A 17,983-nucleotide genomic window follows, 5' to 3' on the forward strand; every position below is an offset into this window, starting at 1 on the left:
TGATTATAATGATTATGAGATTAGCTGCAGTGATGATTTTTGATGACTGTCTCCGATAAAAATTACCAATAAGAGTCACCAGTGCCAGACTCAGTACATTATATCGTGTGTACTCATAATATTTTTTTCATAACTAGGTTCTCCAGAGTAATGGTGTATTTTTACCACTATTATTATTTTCTTTGAACGTGGTAAGGAACCTCATTTATATGTGTCATTATTTCTACATTTATTTTGAGACTATAGATGATAAACATCATGAAGAGGGTGTCAGCATTTTTGCAAGCTCAGTTAGAACTCCCCTCTCTCCTACCTTCCCTCTCTCTTTCCCTCCCCCCTTTACATGGGAGAGCAATGCTCTCAATTTGACCAACCCATTTATTTCAATTGGGGCTATTGGAAAATGTTATAGAATATTGAGTTGAGATGGGGCGCTTACATTTGCATAAGAGGACATCCTGGGACTTCATGCCCATCCCCCTGGTGCTGGTACATCTCTGGAGTTTCTGCTTCCATCTGATAAGAGTCAGGTGTGATGTTCAATTTCCTTGTTTCTTTCCAGGCAGTGCTTGGGTAGGGCTGGTGGGAAGGCGGGTCACCTAAATATTCAGGTGATGGGATGAGGAAGTTTGCCAAACTGTGCGAACTGCTATGAAATAGTCCTGTTTCTGGGTCCAGTTTTTGCAGCTTAAGGCTTTAGACTTTGTCATCTGTTTGGTTGCTGCTAATGAGTGATTGTTATTGTTTTGCTGTAAATATTTTGTTAATTTGCATAGATCTTTTAATAGAGCAGATTTTGCAAAGAAATTTTATCTGCCAAATTAAACGTGAATTTCTAGTCTATATTTTGAAATTCCTTTTTAAGGACAAGGAGAGTTTCTGGTTTTTAAGGTCAGAAAATTTTAACATTTTCTTACCACGTTAAGTCCTTGACCAGTCTAGGGTTGATTCTTATAGGATGAACTAAACATCCAGTTTCATCATCTTCTATAAAGATAATCATTTTCCCCAGATCTACGGACTGGATCATTTATGCATGCTTGTCCTAACATCCTACTGCTATCACACACCTTAGTTCTATGCATTCTTGGGTCTTTTTCTGAGATCCCTATTCTATCCCATTGTTGTAAGCCATATTGTCTCCGTAACCCTGTTTTATAAGTTTTATTATCTGGTAGCACATGTCTTTTCAAAATGTCTTGATTATTCTTTATACTTTGCATTCTTAAAATATATTTTAAATCCTTGTCAAACGGTACAAATTCCCTTAGAGAGATTTTGATTGTAAAGGCATTGTTCAAATAAGATTAATTTGTACAGAATTGACATTTTTACAACGCTAAGTTGCCCAATCCAGGAATATAGTATTTATCTGATTTATGTATGATTTCTATACTCTTTCCCAAAGAAGTTTTAACTTTTCACCTTTTAAGGGTAGGTTCAGTCTAGTTTTTATAAGATATTCCATCATCATGGAATTTCCCTTTTCTTCTGAATTTTTTTTTGCCTTTGTCCATTCTAAATGGTATTAATTCATTTCTTCAAATGCTCAATTTCTTTCTAATTCACTCTGATAATGTGATGAATTCTAATTACAGCTTCCAAAATTAAACCATCCAGCCAAACATAGGATCAGTGCAGCTTGGACAACTGTCCTGTAATTCTTACACATTTTTTAAATATATATCAATGACATGTATGTATGTATGTATGTATGTATATATATATATACACACACATATATATGAAATTATAATCCTGAATATAACTTTAAATATTTATTTATTTATTTATTTATTTATTTATTTATTTTGAGAGAGAGAGAGAGAGAGACCATGAACAGAGAGAGGCAGAGAGAGAGAGGAGAGAGAGAATCCCAAGCAGCCTCCATGCTGTCATCACCACAGGGCTCGGGACTTGACCCCACAAACCTTGAGATCATGACCTGAGCTGGGATCAAGAGTCATAAGCTAAACTGATTGAGCCATTCAGGCATCCCATAAGCTTGAATATATTGTGGGTTCCTTTTATTATTATAACTTTCTTTATTATTTTTTAATTAAAATTTTTTATATCTTTCTTTTTTAAAATCACAATTTTGTGGGGCTCCTGCGTGGCTCAGTTGGCTAAGTGTTTGACTCCTGGGTTCGGCTCAGGTCGTGATCTCGCGGTTTGTGGGTTCAAGCCCCTCAATAGGCTCTGCACTGATGGAGCACAGTTTCTTGGGATTCTCTCTCTTTCCCTCTCTCTCTGCCCCTCCCCTACTTGTGCTCTTTATTCACTCTCTCAAAATAAATGGATGAACTTAAAAAAAAATAAAAAAACATAATTTTGTGTCCTAGGATGAATCGCAATGGGGTTCTCATTTTTGCACCTTGGAATTGTAAGAAATATGGATGAGGATTTTTTTTTCAATAGTTTGGAAACACCTGCCTTAAAAACAATCTGAAGGAGAAAGGAGTTGGAGAAGTAGAGGAAGATGAAGTGTAATCCTTAACTAAAAGGTGTTAACCAAAACCTTTTAGGTATTCTTGATGGAAGATGACATAAACGTGTAAGAATTGTGTTCAAATTAAAATATAGTAAATGTACTCCAATTCTATGAATACCATGTCCACTGGGCTTTATGTGGATCAAAACACCATTCGTCCTGGTCCATGTACATTGAAACAGGTCTCTAAGACATTTGAGATAGCAGCCCCTATTTTGAAGGGGCTTCCCCTTTTTGGATGCATATTTATAGCAACTTACTGGATGATTTTAGGTTGTACATTAACAAATACGTTTTAATAATTTTTACTTGTTTTAATATGTGCTAGGAAATACAACTACACCATGAAACCCATCATTTCAGAGATGTTAATGCTAAAGTCAAAGCAAAAGTGGAAATGTTTGCTAATACTTCTTTTTTATATTGAATAACTTATAGATGCAGGCCTTACTTGGTGTGCAACATAGCAAAAATCAGAAACTTAAAAAACCACAGGCAAGTGCTGAATATTCAGACACACTATTCTAGAGAAAATAACATTTATTTATATGCACTACAGTGGGTGTGGGGGGGACTTCCGCAAGTTAAATGATTAACTATCATCATAAAAATCATTAAACAATATTTAAAACTCATGAAGTAAAGTGGAATAAGCATACAATTTAAAAAATCAAATGGGTAATGGAACAGGAATATCATGAAATACACAGAATTAAATCAAAGTCTACTAAATGAGTTAATCATGATTTTCCTTGAAAGTTGGGACTAAAGTTGCCAGGTCTGGAAGCAGAGAGCTGTTCCTTTTATTATAATTCCTTCTAAAGTATGATGTGTTTAACAAATTATAAGTATTTTAAGTAAAAAAGATAGATATTTATTGAAATAAAATTTAAATTAAAAAAAATTGGATTTCAGGGTGCCCGGGTGGCTCAGTTAGTTAAGCGTCTGACTCTTGGTTTCTGCTCCGGTCATGATCTCACAATTCGTGAGTTTGAGCCCTACATTGGGCTTTGCGCTGACAGCGTGGAGCTTGCTTGGGCTTATCTATCCCTCTTTCTTGCCCGCCCCTGCCCGCTCTGTCTCTCTCTCTCAAAATAAATAAACATGAAAAAATATTTAAAACTTGGATTTCTCTTAATCACAATGGCTTTGCATACTAAGTAAGTTAACAGATGTCATTTTCTGAATGCCAGTGACTCACGTGATGATTCTTCCCACAGCAATTTTTCCTAATGGCCTGGATGAACCAACCAAATCAAACAGTGCTAACAGAATTCATCCTAATGGGAATCACAGACCGGCCAGGGCTGCAGGCTCCCTTCTTTGGACTCTTCCTCATCATCTATGTGATCTCAGTGGTGGGCAACCTGGGCATGATCATCCTCACCAAGGTGGACTCCAGGCTACAAACACCCATGTACTTCTTCCTCAGACACCTGGCTTTCATTGATCTTGGTTATTCAACAGCTGTGGGGCCCAAAATGTTAGTCAATTTCATAGGTAATCAAAACACAATCCCTTATAACTGGTGCGCCAGTTATAACTGGTGCGCTTCATCTTGTTCATCATCAGCGAGCTTTTCATTCTGTCAGCAATGGCCTATGACCGCTATGTGGCCATCTGTCATCCTCTGCTTTATATGGTTGTTATGTCACAAAAGGTGTGCTGGGTGCTGGTGACTGTCCCCTATGTCTACAGTGCCTTTCTTTCTCTGATAACCACCATAAAGATTTTTATGTCATCCTTTTGTGACCATAACATCATTAAACATTTTTACTGTGACAGTCTTCCCTTGTTAACTTTGCTGTGCTCTAGCACACATGACATTGAGTTGATAATACTGATCTTTTCAGCATTTAATTTGGTGTCATCTCTTCTGATAGTGCTTGTCTCCTACATCCTGATCCTGAAGGCCATCCTCAGGATGAATTCTGCACAGGGCAGGCACAAGGCCTTCTCCACCTGTGGATCCCACCTGACAGTGGTCGTGGTATTATATGCCACTCTCTTCTTTATGTACGTGCAACCCAAATCCAGTCATTCCTTTGATACTGATAAAATTGCGTCCGCATTTTACACATTGATAATACCTATGTTGAATCCCATGATCTACAGCTTGAGGAACAAAGAGGTAAAAGGTGCCTTGCGTCGGATATGGAAAAATCTGCACAAACGGCCTGTGTAGATTATCGTGAGTATGCATTATTGCATATATAAAATAATAATAAATATATAATAAATTAGGCTCTAGACTACTGTCTTTATATGTCATAGGCCTTAGAAAGGAGTATTGTGTAAAAGCCATGGGAAACTAGGAATGTGTTTCCTGTTTTCAACTTGTAGGTGTTCAAGTAGTGATCATCCTTCTGTTATCAACTTTAATTGGTCCTTAAGTATTACTGTAAAACACTGAGGTCTGATTTCTATTCTCACACTGCCAAGTACTCATGTTTCAACTTAAGAGAAGTCTGTTTTAATACATCTGCCATTAGATAATTTTTAAAAGGCTTTCTTATGTCTTTTTTTTAAATTTTTTTTTCAACATTTACTTATTTTTGGGACAGAGAGAGACAGAGCATGAACAGGGGAGGGGCAGAGAGAGAGGGAGACACAGAATCGGAAACAGGCTCCAGGCTCTGAGCCATCAGCCCAGAGCCCGACGCGGGGCTCGAACTCACGGACCGCGAGATCGTGACCTGGCTGAAGTCGGACGCTTAACCGACTGCGCCACCCAGGCGCCCCTCTTATGTCTTTTATTAAATATTTTGTGTGTGGCCTAGAGCCCACAACATTGGCATATTGACATATAAAAGATGGCCTGTATTGGTTTTTGTTGCTAGGCATATAGTTATATCAATGACTAATCAACAATATCTGCCTTAATGACACTTTAACTCTATTTTCCTGTGGTGGGTGACATTTTAGATTTCTGTCACACTATGATACGTGAACACATATATGCATAGAGAAGCAGAAATAAAAGTTTGGCTATTTTTGAGTGACGTTAATTGTGTATTTTAAAAATCTGTTAGAAATAATAAGTGAATTTTACAAGATCGTTGGATATAGGATCAGCATATTAAAGAACAATTACTTTGCTATCCACTAACAAAAAAACAGTAAAATTGAAATTTGAAACTATTGACTACACTAGAAAAAAAATCTGTCTAACAATTCAGAAAATCCTAATGAATAATTTGCATAATTTCATTGCTAGACACTCCGAAAAATGTTACAGAGTTATTAAAGGAGAGATAAATGTTAATATATACCACGTCCATTGGTTGGAAGATATAAATGTTTTGATGAAGGCAGTGCTATCTAAATTTTCCTATAGATTTAGAGTGGGAGAGAGCCAAAGTATAAGAGACTCTTAAAAACTGAGAACACACTGAGGGTTGATTGGGGGGGGGAGGTGGGAAGGAGGGAAGGGTAGGTGATGGGCATTGAAGAGGGCATCTTTTGGGATGAGCACTGGGTGTTGCATGGAAACCAATTTGACAATAAATTTCATATATTAAAAATAAATAAATAAATAAGTAAATAAATAAATAATTTTCCTATAGATTTAACACAGATACAATAAAAATTTCAGCTGTAGTTTTTAATGCTTAAGTTGATATAAAAAATTACATGGAAATATGAAGGATCTAGAATAGCCAGGGCAATATCTTAGAAGAAGGAAGAGGTCAAAGGACTTCTAATAACAGATATCAATTCCTTTACTGAAGCTAGATTAGTTTTTTAAATGTGTATTTAGTGCACTTGTTTACAGAGAGATCAATAAAATAAGGTCCAAAAATACTCACATGTAGAGTAGTGTGTTTTCAAACACTTGTTTTAAAACAAAAGCCCTGGGGCGCCTGGGTGGCGCAGTCGGTTAAGCGTCCGACTTCAGCCAGGTCACGATCTCGCCGTCTGTGAGTTCGAGCCCCGCGTCGGGCTCTGGGATGATGGCTCAGAGCCTGGAGCCTGTTTCCGACTCTGTGTCTCCCTCTCTCTCTGCCCCTCCCCCGTTCATGCTCTGTCTCTCTCTGTCCCAAAAAGAAATAAACGTTGAAAAAAATAAAAATAAAAATAAAAATAAAACAAAAGCCCTGCAGCAAAGTAATGGGGAAAATAGGGCTTCCCAGTAGATTAACCTATTCAATTAGGTTCCTATATAAAACATGAATTTTGGTCATTTATATACTGCATGTAAAAATTAATTGAGCTGTGTTATGAATGTGAATATGAAAACTGAAACCGAAAAAGGTTCTTAAAGTAAAGTAAAATATCTTCATGATGGGATCAGCAAAGATTCCTTAAGCAGGGTACAAAAAAATAATAACACTGATAAATATACTCTATTTAGAATGAAAATTTGTATTAATAAAAATATACCATAAAAAGTGGAAAAAATATCCACAGAGACCTCATTTGAAATATACACACCCTTTTGGGGTGCCTGGGTGGCTCAGTCGGTTAAGCATCTGACATGGCTCAGGTCATGATCTCACGGTTCGTGAGTTCAAGCCCCACATTGGGCTCTGTGCTGACACCTGAGAGCCTGGATAGAGCCTGCTTCGGATTCTGTGTCTCCCTCTCTCTCTGCTCCTCCCCCACTCACGTTCTGTCTCTCAAAAATAAATAAACATTAAAAACATCTTTAAAAAAATATGCACACCCTTTCAAAGTAACTTGTAAAAGAAAACAAAACAAAACAACAAATTGCCTAACTCCTAGAATGAGGATGATCAACACAGTCAACCTATTGAGAGTGAATAAGACAGGTGGGTTGGCAGGTGCAAGAAACCTGAAGAAACATTTTACAAAAGAGGATATCAAAACAGCCAAAAATATATAAGTGTGTTAAAAAAAATTCTCCATTAGATAAATGTAAATAAGGAATATACTCTGTCACTAATTTCAGCTGTGATAGCTAACATTCAAAAGTTTGTTTGAACAATGTATGTGATATATCACTAAATTCTAATTCATGAAACCATTATTACGCTAAATAATGTAATAAGATAAATAAATAATTAAATAAAATTTTTAAAAAAGGAAAAAAATATTTCATTCTTTCCATTGCCAAGTAGTATTCCATTGTATATATAAACCACATCTTCTTTATCCATTCGTCAGTTGATGGACATTTAGCCTCTTTCCATAGTTTGGCTATTGTTGAAAGAGTTGCTATAAACATTGGGGTACATGTGACCCTATGCATCAGCACTCCTGTATCTTTTGTATCCTTTGGGTAGATTCCTAGCAGTGCTATTGCTGGGTCATAGGGTAGTTCTATTTTTAATTTTTTGAGGAACCTCCACACCGTTTTCCAGAGTGGCTGCACCAGTTTGCATTCCCACCAACAGTGCAAGAGGGTTCCCGTTTCTCCACATCCTCTCCAGCATCTATAGTCTCCTGATTTGTTCATTTTACCCACTCTGACCAGTGTGAGGTGATATCTCAATGTAGTTTTGATTTGTATTTCCCTGATAAGGAGTGATATGGAGCATCTTTTCATGTTTCTGTTGGACATCTGGATATCTTCTTTGGAAAAGTGTTAATTCATGTCTTCTGCCCATTTCTTCACTGGATTCTTTGTTTTCGGGTGTTGAGTTTGATAAGTTCTCTGTAGATTTTGGATACTAACCCTTTATCTGATACATTATTTGCAAATATCTTCTCCTTTTCTGTCGGTTGTCTTTTAGTTTTGCTGCTTGTTTCCTTCACTGCGCAGAAGCTTTTCATCTTGATGAGATCTCAGTAGTTCATTTTGTATTTTGTTTTCCTTGTCTCCAGAGACAAGTCAAGTCAGAAGTTGCTGCAGCCCAGGTCAAAGAAGTTGTTACCTGTTTTCTCCTCTAGGATTTTGATGGTTTTCTGACTTATGTTGAGGTCTTTAATCCATTTTATTTTGGTGTATGATGCAAGAAAGTGGTCCTTGTTCATTCTTCTGCATGCCTCTGTCCAGTTTTCCCAACACCATTTGCTGAAGAGACTGATTGAAAAAGGCACATGCATCCAATGTTTACAGCTGCACTATCAACAATAGCCAAATTATAGAAAAAACCCGAATCCCCATAGACTGATAAATGAATAAAGAAGGTGTAGTGTGTGTGTGTATATATGCATACATATATATATATATAATATATATATATATATATATGAATATTACTCAGCAATGAAAAAGAATGAAATCTTGCTATTTGCAACAACATGTATAGAACTAGAGTGTATTATGTTAAGTGAAATAATGGTCAGTTAGAGAAAGACAAACATCACATAATGTCACTCATATGTGGAAGTTAAGAAACAAAACAGATGAATATAGGGGAAGGGAAGCAAAAATAGGATAAACACAGAGAGGGAGACAAACCATCAGAGACTCTTAAAAACAAAACAAACTGATGGTTGCTGAAGGGGTGTTGGGTAGGGGGATGGGATAAATGGATGATGGGAGTTAAGGAGGGCACTTGCTGGGATGAGCACTGGGTGCTATATGGAAGTGATGAATCACTAAATTCTTTTCCTGAAATCATTATTACAGTGTAAGTTAACTAATCTGGATTTAAATAATAAGAAAGAAGGAAGGAAAGAAGGAAGGAAGGAAGGAAGGAAGGGAGGAAAAATAAGAAAGAACAAAAGAGCGAAAGAAAGAAAGAAAGAAAGAAAGAAAGAAAAGGGCACTTAACTAAAAGCAAAAAAATAAATAAATATAAATAAATACATACATACATACATAAAAATAAAGTGAATTTGCCACTTATTTATTTAGTAGCTCTTTCTAAAACTCCCTTTATTCTCCCTCAAAAGTTACTTCGGTTTTTAAATATATGTATTTAAATGCATATTTTATTTATCTATAATCATAGTATACCTTTATGGTCGTTCTTTTTAATGTTGAATGCTCTACTTGGCAGGGGGATGGGGCAGGGATGGGGTTGGTTTAATTCTCATTTCTATTCATAGAGCAGTTTTATAGTGAAGATTCAATGCTAAATCTCTGCCCATTGTATTGTTTTTACATGTTTGTAGGGTCTTAAGCAGGAAAAAAATAACAATTTCAATGGTCCAAAGTAGATTATTTCCAATAATAATATAATATTATAATATAATATAATATAATATAATATAAATATAAGTATAAATAAACCACGGGGACAGAGAAGAGTTTAATGCATTATATAGAAGTATAAAGACAGTGAAAAAAATATCTCATATCTGTCTTCACATATAGGAAGACTCATATTTACTAGCACGGATTCAGAAAAAAAGAACACTTTTTTAAAACTTTCATTTATGGGGCACCTGGGTGGCTCAGTCAGTTAAGCGTCCGACTTCGGCTCAGGACATGATCTCATGGGTTATGGGTTCGAGCCCCGCAACGGGCTCTGTGCTGACAGCTCAGAGCCTGGAGCCTGCTTCGGATTCTGTTGTCTCCCCCTTTCTCTGCCCCTCCCCTGCTCACACTGTGTGTGTGTGTGTGTGTGTGTGTGTGTGTGTGTGTGTGTGTCTGTCTCTCAAAAATAAATAAACATTGAAAAAAATATTTGCACCTGTTTAAAAAAAATAAAAATAAAACTCTCATTTATTCCAGGAGATGTACAATGCTTTTTAATACCCACTAAAAATATGTCCCTAAAGGTATTGTGTCTTCAGAACTAATTCAGTGTTCCTGAACAAACAACAACTAATCTGCTGTCTCCATGGATTTACCTATTCTGGATATTTCATGTAATGGAATTGTGCAGTATCTACAATATGTGACCTTTTATACTCTTTCACTTAGCATAATGTTTTAAAGGTTCATACATGCTCTAGCATATATTAATACTTCTTTTCGTTGTACGGCTTACTAATATCGCATTGTATGGATATAGCACATCTGTTATCCATTCACCAGTTGATGGACCCGCTGATGGACATTTAAGATGTTTCTACTTTTTAACTATTGTGAATAAAGCTGCTCTGAGCATTTACCTACACTTTTTGGTATGAGCACCTGTGGTTTTCAAAACCTTGGGATATATATCTAGAAATAGATTTGCTGGGTTATAATGGTAATCCTCTGTTTCACTTATTGAATAACCATCAAATTGTACCATTTCACGTTGCCAAAAATAATACACAAAGGTCCTAATGTCTCCACACTTTTGTCGGCGTTTGTATTTGTCTTTTTCTTTTTCAATAACCATTCTATGATATCTCATTGTGGTTTTTGTTTGCATTTCTTATGTGTTAAACATTTCTTCATGTGTTTATTGGCCATTTCTATATTTTCCGTGAGAAATGTGTCTTCAAGTCTTTAGCCTGTTTTCTAATTTGGATTATTTGTGTGTTTTTTTCTTGTTGAGTTGAAAAATCCTTTATATATTTTAGATAATAGAACCTTAGGAGATACGTGAATTAAAATTTCCTCCATCATGTGGGTCTTTTCATTCCTTGATAGTGCCCTTTGATGCACAAAAATTTGCTTTCTAACTTTTGATAAAGTCCATTTATTTGTTTTTAATTTTCTTGTTTGTGTCTTTGGTATTACATAATAAAAAGCTGTAAAGAGCTCAGCTGGACTGGGAGAGAAAGAATTGAGCTGTTGGGTGTCAGAACAGCCAATTAAGGCCACAGGCCATAATGAAAGATTTAGGCCTTTAATCACTTATTACAACAGTCACCTCCATCATATCATGAAAGTTAATGATTATTTTTATATTTATTCCCAGTATAGGTTTCCCGAATGGCCTGAATGGACAAACACACTCTAACACTGTTGAAAGAATTCATTCTAATGGGAATCACAGGACTCCCTGAGCTGCAGGCTCCATTATTTGGACTGTTCCTCACTGTTTACCTGGTCTCAGTCGTGGGTAATCTGGGTTTGATCATCCTCACCAAGATAGACTCTAGGCTACAAACACCCATGTACTTCTTCCTCAGACACCAGGCTTTCACTGATCTGGATTATTCTACAGCTGCGGGACCCAAAATGTTAGTAAATTCTTCTGTAGCTCAACCTACCATCTTGTATAACTAAGGTGCTACCCAATTCACTTGCTTCAGTATGTTTATTACTGGCAAAGTTTTATTTTGTTGGCAATGGCTTATGACTGCTATGTAGCCATCTGTAACCCTCTGTTCTACATAGTCGTCATGTCACAAAGATTGTCAGTTGCTTGAGACCCTATCTGTACAGCACCATTTTGTCTTTGCTAACTGTTGTAAGGATTTTCCTTTCATAATTTGGCAGCTGTAATGTCATCAGGCATTTCTGCTATGATAGTCTCCATTGATAACTTTCTTCTGCTCAGGGACCTACGAAATTAGATTGATAACTCCGATCTTTTCAACTTTTAAATTCGTGTCATCTCTTCTGATAGTCCTTGTGTCCTACATTCTGATCCTTGTTGCCATCCTCAGAATGAACTCTGAAGAAGGCAGGCACAAGGCTTTCTCCACCTGTGGATCCATCTGACAGTGATAGTCATATATTACAGTACTCTATCTTTTATGTATGTATGGCCCAAATCCAGCCAGTCATTTGACACTGATAAAATAACTTCTTTATTTTACATTACAGTTTACTTATACCCATGCTGAATCCAATGATCCACGCTTGAGGAACAAAGAGGTAAAAAAAAATGCTCTTAATAGGACCTGCAGGATATTTGCAACTGTGGTATTTAAAATTCATTGTAAGATACACTAACCATAAAGTATGTATTAACCAATGTAAACTATAACTCTGCGGGAGTCTTGTACTGTTGTTTCCAGGGGATGGGCAACAATCAATATGTGATAAGCATAGAAATAAATAAAATTTTTCATTATTTTAAAATTTCAAGTGAGAACAATCCTCTAACAGGTTGTTGATTTTTAAAATTTTTTTAAAAATTTTTATTTATTTATTTTTGAGACAGAGAGAGAGCAAGAAGGAGAGGGGCAGAGAGAGAGAAAGAGAGAGACATAGAATCCGAAGCAGGTTACAGGTTCTGAACTGTCAACACAGAGCCCAATGTAGGGCTCAAACCCACGAACTGTGAGATCATGACCTAAGCTGAAGTCAGACGCTCAACTGACTGATCTACCCAGGCGCCCCTCTGATTCTTGTTCATACTTCAGATATTAGCCTCAATTAGTTTCAATTCCACATCAGGTGCCATTCCTACATATTCTTGCACATAGCTTATTTGCCTGTCTCTTCTACTAAACACTTATTTTTATAAACCAGAGACTCTATATATTCCTTTCACAAAATTCAAAAAGATTTTTAAACATGAAAAAAAAAGGTTAAGGGCACACCTTATATACACAATATATTATTACTTGTAACTCATTTAATCATTTTAAACAATACAATGGGACGGTGTTTAAAAATGAGTCCGTGTGTCATCCACCTAAAGACACCATTATAGAACTGAAGGAATACTGGCAAGCTAGGGGTGTAGATAACATATGTTAATCAATTTCCCTATATGTTTGTTTTGGTAAAGGTACTTCAGAGGAATGAAATCAAAAGAAGGTTTCATACACATACGTACATATACACACATATATGAATATGTCATATTTTATATGTGCAAAATATTTTTATATAACATACAAATACATATATAACTGTATACAATATATGATAATACAGCTTTAAGAGAGACAGAGAGAGAAGATTTTGAGAAATTAACGCATATGATTGTTGGGATTGGCAAGGCAAAATCTGCGGAGTAGCCCAGCATTGTAATAGTTGATATTGCAGTCTTGAGTACAAAGAGGGGAAACTGAGGTAGATTTTCTATATTGCTGTCTGGAGCATAATTTCTTTGGGGGATCTCATTTTTTTGTTCCTTAAGGCTTTCAACTGATTGGATGAGGTCCACCTACATTCTGGAGGGTACATGACTATATTCAAAGTCTATTAATTTAAATTTTAATCACATGTAAAAACTATCTTTACAGTAACATCAAGACTAATATTTGACTAATCAACTGGGCACCACAGCTTAGCCAAGTGGACACATAAAATTAACCATCAAAGCATGGGGGAAAAAGAGCTAATCAGGAGTAAAATGTATGAATGTAATACACAAACTGACAAAAAAAACTAAGTCACTGGTGAATACAAAGTATTCTACACAATTAATAAACATCCCCCCTTGTATTCGGCAAAGCTTTCAAATGCTTCAGGGATGATCAAGAAATTGCTCGGCATATCCTCAGGGAGAGTCTCAGAGGGCAAAAAAGAATCCATAAAATGATCTCACGTATTATGAAGCACATGGGGAAGTCAAGACAGAAGTTAGATCACAGGTAAACAGAATATTTCATGTAATGTTGTATTATACCAATATCCAAATAGTTTTGGTGACATTTGCAAGGTAACAGTTTTATTCCATTGTCAAAGCATAGCAAAACATTAGGATTTCTGGTTCGCTTCTGTGTTCTACTATTGATAGTGTGTGACAAAATAAGAATGTTCTTCTTTCTCTTCAGATTACTTGTTCAAGTATCTTCACAAAGGCTAATAAGCATTGTTGAAATGTCAGTGCCATATTGCTTATGTAAATGTATGTTTCATGTAAATACTTGATCATAAAAATAATACAGGTCAAAACTGAGCTACCATAAAGCCCAACTAAAGTGTCAAGAATAAAGAATAGGGGCACCTGGGTGACCCAGTTTGCTAAGCGTTGGACTCTTGGTGTCCGTTCCTGTCATGATCTCACAGTTTGTGAGTTCTAGCTTTGCATCTGTCTCTGTGCTGACGGTGTGCAGACTGCTTGCGATTCCCTCTCTCTCTACACCTCCCGTTTGCTCTCTCTCTTTCTCTCTCTCAAAAATAAATAAATATTTAAAAAATTGTTAAAAAATTAAAGAATAAAATGTATGGCAGAATTATGAAACTGTAGGTGTTCAGGTGTTCACTTGATATCTAAATTATCAGTCATTAGGGACTAGATTCTTCTTATCCCCTTCTCAAAAATATTGTGATAGTTATTTAAATCAATTTATAAATGTGATTTTTTCCTACTTTTTAATGAGCAATAAGAGAAACTCCACCTCATACTGAGGTGTGAAAACTGATATTTGGAGCCTAGGAGACTTTTAGTATCCAGTTTTTTGGTGATGGTAAATATACAGCATGTTCAGTTCCCAGCGGAATCTGACAGAAAGCATATATAGTTTTCTCAAAGAGTATAACTTCAAAAAACAAGGATCTGATCATCTAAACAGATAGTAAACTGTGAAAAAAAATTGTGCTTTGCTGAACTCAAGAGAGAAAGCCTAGATGTCAAGCTCAAGAGCAAAAGCCCTTCTCCCTTATCTCACAGGAAATCAGCACCAGCAATGTCATTTTTTTCTTTCACCGTACACCACTGCACCCAAACAACACTATATTGTTTCTCCTTCTGTTCATGTAACAGTTTTTCTTAAAGTAATTCAAATTCAGTATTTCTCACCGAAGAAGGTGTGTACTTGGTAACAAGCAGTTTATCAGAGGCTCACCATCTTATAAGCAATGTCTTATGTGCTGTAAGTGTGGATTTTCTATGAATGTGTTTATAATATAATATTACAATACTGCATATTTCTGTTGCTTTCTTAGACTCTTGACACTGTTATTTTACTTATATTCAGGATAAAACACAACCAGATGATATAACATGAAAGCTATACTGTGCTGATTATCTATTCAGGATAGATTTTTCCAGTAAACCTGCATGGAAAAACACAACCTGACAGTGGTGAATGAATTCATTCTCATGGGAATCACAAACCATCGTGAGCTTCAGGCTCCATTATTTGGGCTCTTCCTCATCATCTATGTGATCTCAGTGGTGGGCAACCTGGGCCTGATCATCCTCACCAAGGTGGACTCCAGGCTACAAACACCCATGTACTTCTTCCTCAAACACCTGGCTCTCACTGATCTGGGTTATTCAACAACTGTGGGACCCAAAATGTTAGCAAGTTTTGTTGTGGAAGAAAACACAATTTCCTATCATTTGTGTGCCACGCAGGGAGCATTCTACATTGTGTTCATCATTAGCGAGCTTTTCATTCTGTCAGCTATGTCCTTTGACCGCTACGTGGCCATCTGTAACCCTCTGCTCTATCCAGTCATCATGTCACAAAGGGTGTGTCAGATGCTGGTGACAATCCCCTATCTCTACAGTACATTTGTGTCTCTTCTGGTCACCATAAAGATTTTTAGTTCATCCTTCTGTGGTTACAATGTCATCAGCCATTTCTACTGTGACAGTCTTCCCTTGTTGTCCTTGCTCTGTTCAAATACGCGTGAAATTGAATTGATAATTTTGATTTTCTCAGTTTTTGATTTGATGTCATCCCTTCTTGTAGTCGTTGTGTCTTACCTGCTGATACTGGCAGCCATCATCAGGATGAACTCAGCTGAGGGTAGGCACAAGGCCTTCTCCACCTGCGGGTCCCACCTGACAGTAGTCACAGTGTTCTATGGGACTCTGATATTTATGTATGTGCAACCCGAGTCTGGTCATTCCTTTGATGCCGATAAAGTGGCATCCATATTTTACACCCTCATCATCCCCATGTTGAATCCCTTGATTTATAGCTTGAGGAACGTAGATGTAAAATATGCTTTCCATAGGATATGGAAAAAGTTATGTAGTACCTTTTCTTAAGTTCGTTGTATACTATGTGGTTCCTGTGAATTAGATTGTCAACATTAAACATTTCTATTTGTTCTTTCGGAGGAAAGGTCAAGGATAAGTGAGTTCACCATATATCTAGAGATTGACTTCTATGCATCAGTCATAGGTTGAAGTGCTCTAAACACACTGTGAATAAATAACGAATATATTTCCATTCTTGAGGGAAAGATAAGAGTTATGAGCATCATAATTAGGCAATGTGTTAGCACAGTAGAATGGTTACTAGTCTGTAGACTCAACACCAAGCAAGAAGTGTGGGAATGCTTTGGGCAAGTGAAGAAGAATACCTGGAACAGAAAGGTACCTGTAGGTATGTTTTTCTGTAAGTACATTCTTTCTGTTTAACCTACATAGGTTTCTATGGGGTGTCTAAAACACAGTTGATTGTAGTTTTAAGCAGGTTCAGTGTATTGCCTTAACTTGAAGTCATCAGTCATCTGAATGTGCTCCAATCTCTCCATTCCATGAGGGGTCTTTGTGTCCTGGTCTTTCTTCACGAGCGCCATTATTTTCATTATTTTCATGACTGAAGCCCCAGAGAGTCTATCAACTACACACACTTGGCATTTCAACAATCCAGAAGATCACCACAGCATCTAATTTTGTCTAAATGTGTCCATTTGTCTATAATAGTGGACATAGCAATTGAATTAAATTTCACGGGGTCTGCCATACACATTTTTGGATTTTTAAATTTCTCTTGCCAGCTTGATCTTGATTCCTTTTTTTAAAAAATTTTAAAGTCTATATTTAGAGAGAGAGAGCATGGGGGAGGGGCAGAGAGAGAGAGGGAGAGAAGGAATCTCAAGCAGGCTCCATACTGTCAGCGCAGAGCCCAGTGAGGGGCTTGATCCCAGGACTTCTGAGATCTGAAATCAAGAATTGGACGCTTAACCCACGAAGCCACCCTAATTTTGTGCCCTAATTTTGAATCTTAAATGCTTATTTTTGTCTAATGAAGTTATGCTTTATCTCTCTAAAGAACAAGGATAATTTTTGTGTAAAAGTCATTTTCTAGTTTTTTTTGTATGGTTGCATATGAAATCTATTCTATCATAAATAACAGTGTTGACTCTTTCCACAAATTTGTTTCAAATGAGTGTGTACTATATGTTGAACAGGGTAAATTGTTTGACTACATTGATTGGATGACACTGCCCCTGCCTGGAGAAAACAAAAGAAAAAAATTCTATGGTTTGGACTGTGAATAAATGTGATGTCAAACATATATACTTGGTGTGCTTTTTGGACATACTTCCTACATAACACTTGCCAAATACCCTATTTTTTGTTTACTTTTATTTTTTTAACATTCAAAAACGTATTTGCATCATGGAGAGACTGAACTCTTTTCTGAGTCCACCATCTTGGAATAAAATTAACTGTGAAGCCAATAAAATTTGAATAAAAGTAATTAATAAGAATACACACACACACACACACACACAGAGGGAGAAAGAGTCATGTGCAAATAATTAATAGGGCCTTTATGGCTTATTTTTTATATTAAAAAAATATACACCTAAGTGCGAGCTATGCCTGTACAAATATAAAGAAATACATGTTTCTTAGGTGACATAGTTAGGACAGCATTATGGTGAAATGTTAATAATACAGGGATTTGAAAAAACAAATGATAAGTAAATATAACACAATATCCCACTCCTAAAATAAATATTGGAGTGTTTTGATTAGCCCTCAGAATACAAGCCAAAAAGAGAAAAATAAAGTATTAAGACTTATAAATTTCAATAATATGTTTCATTCGCTTAAAAAATTAGTCTCTATTTGGTGCCTGGGTGGCTCGGTTGGTTAAGAA

The 17,983-nt window shown here is 36.3% G+C and overlaps 1 protein-coding gene and 2 pseudogenes across 1 annotated transcript; all 3 read left to right on the forward strand.

Annotated features, from left to right (window-relative positions):
• Window positions 1-3,723: 3,723 nt before the first annotated feature.
• Window positions 3,724-4,676, forward strand: LOC125176836 (olfactory receptor 8K3-like; annotated as a pseudogene).
• A 6,549-nt stretch (window positions 4,677-11,225) lies between these two features.
• On the forward strand, window positions 11,226-12,185 carry LOC125146565 (olfactory receptor 8K3-like; annotated as a pseudogene).
• Window positions 12,186-15,192: 3,007 nt separating this feature from the next.
• LOC125176912 (olfactory receptor 8K3-like) lies at window positions 15,193-16,134 on the forward strand. Its single transcript, XM_047878839.1, has one exon. It carries the CDS (start codon window positions 15,193-15,195, stop codon window positions 16,132-16,134), a length of 942 nt encoding a protein of 313 aa, XP_047734795.1.
• The last annotated feature ends 1,849 nt before the right edge of the window (window positions 16,135-17,983 follow it).

This window comes from Prionailurus viverrinus, chromosome D1 (genome assembly GCF_022837055.1).
Source record: "Prionailurus viverrinus isolate Anna chromosome D1, UM_Priviv_1.0, whole genome shotgun sequence".
In the NCBI taxonomy this organism is placed as follows: Eukaryota; Metazoa; Chordata; class Mammalia; order Carnivora; family Felidae; genus Prionailurus; species Prionailurus viverrinus.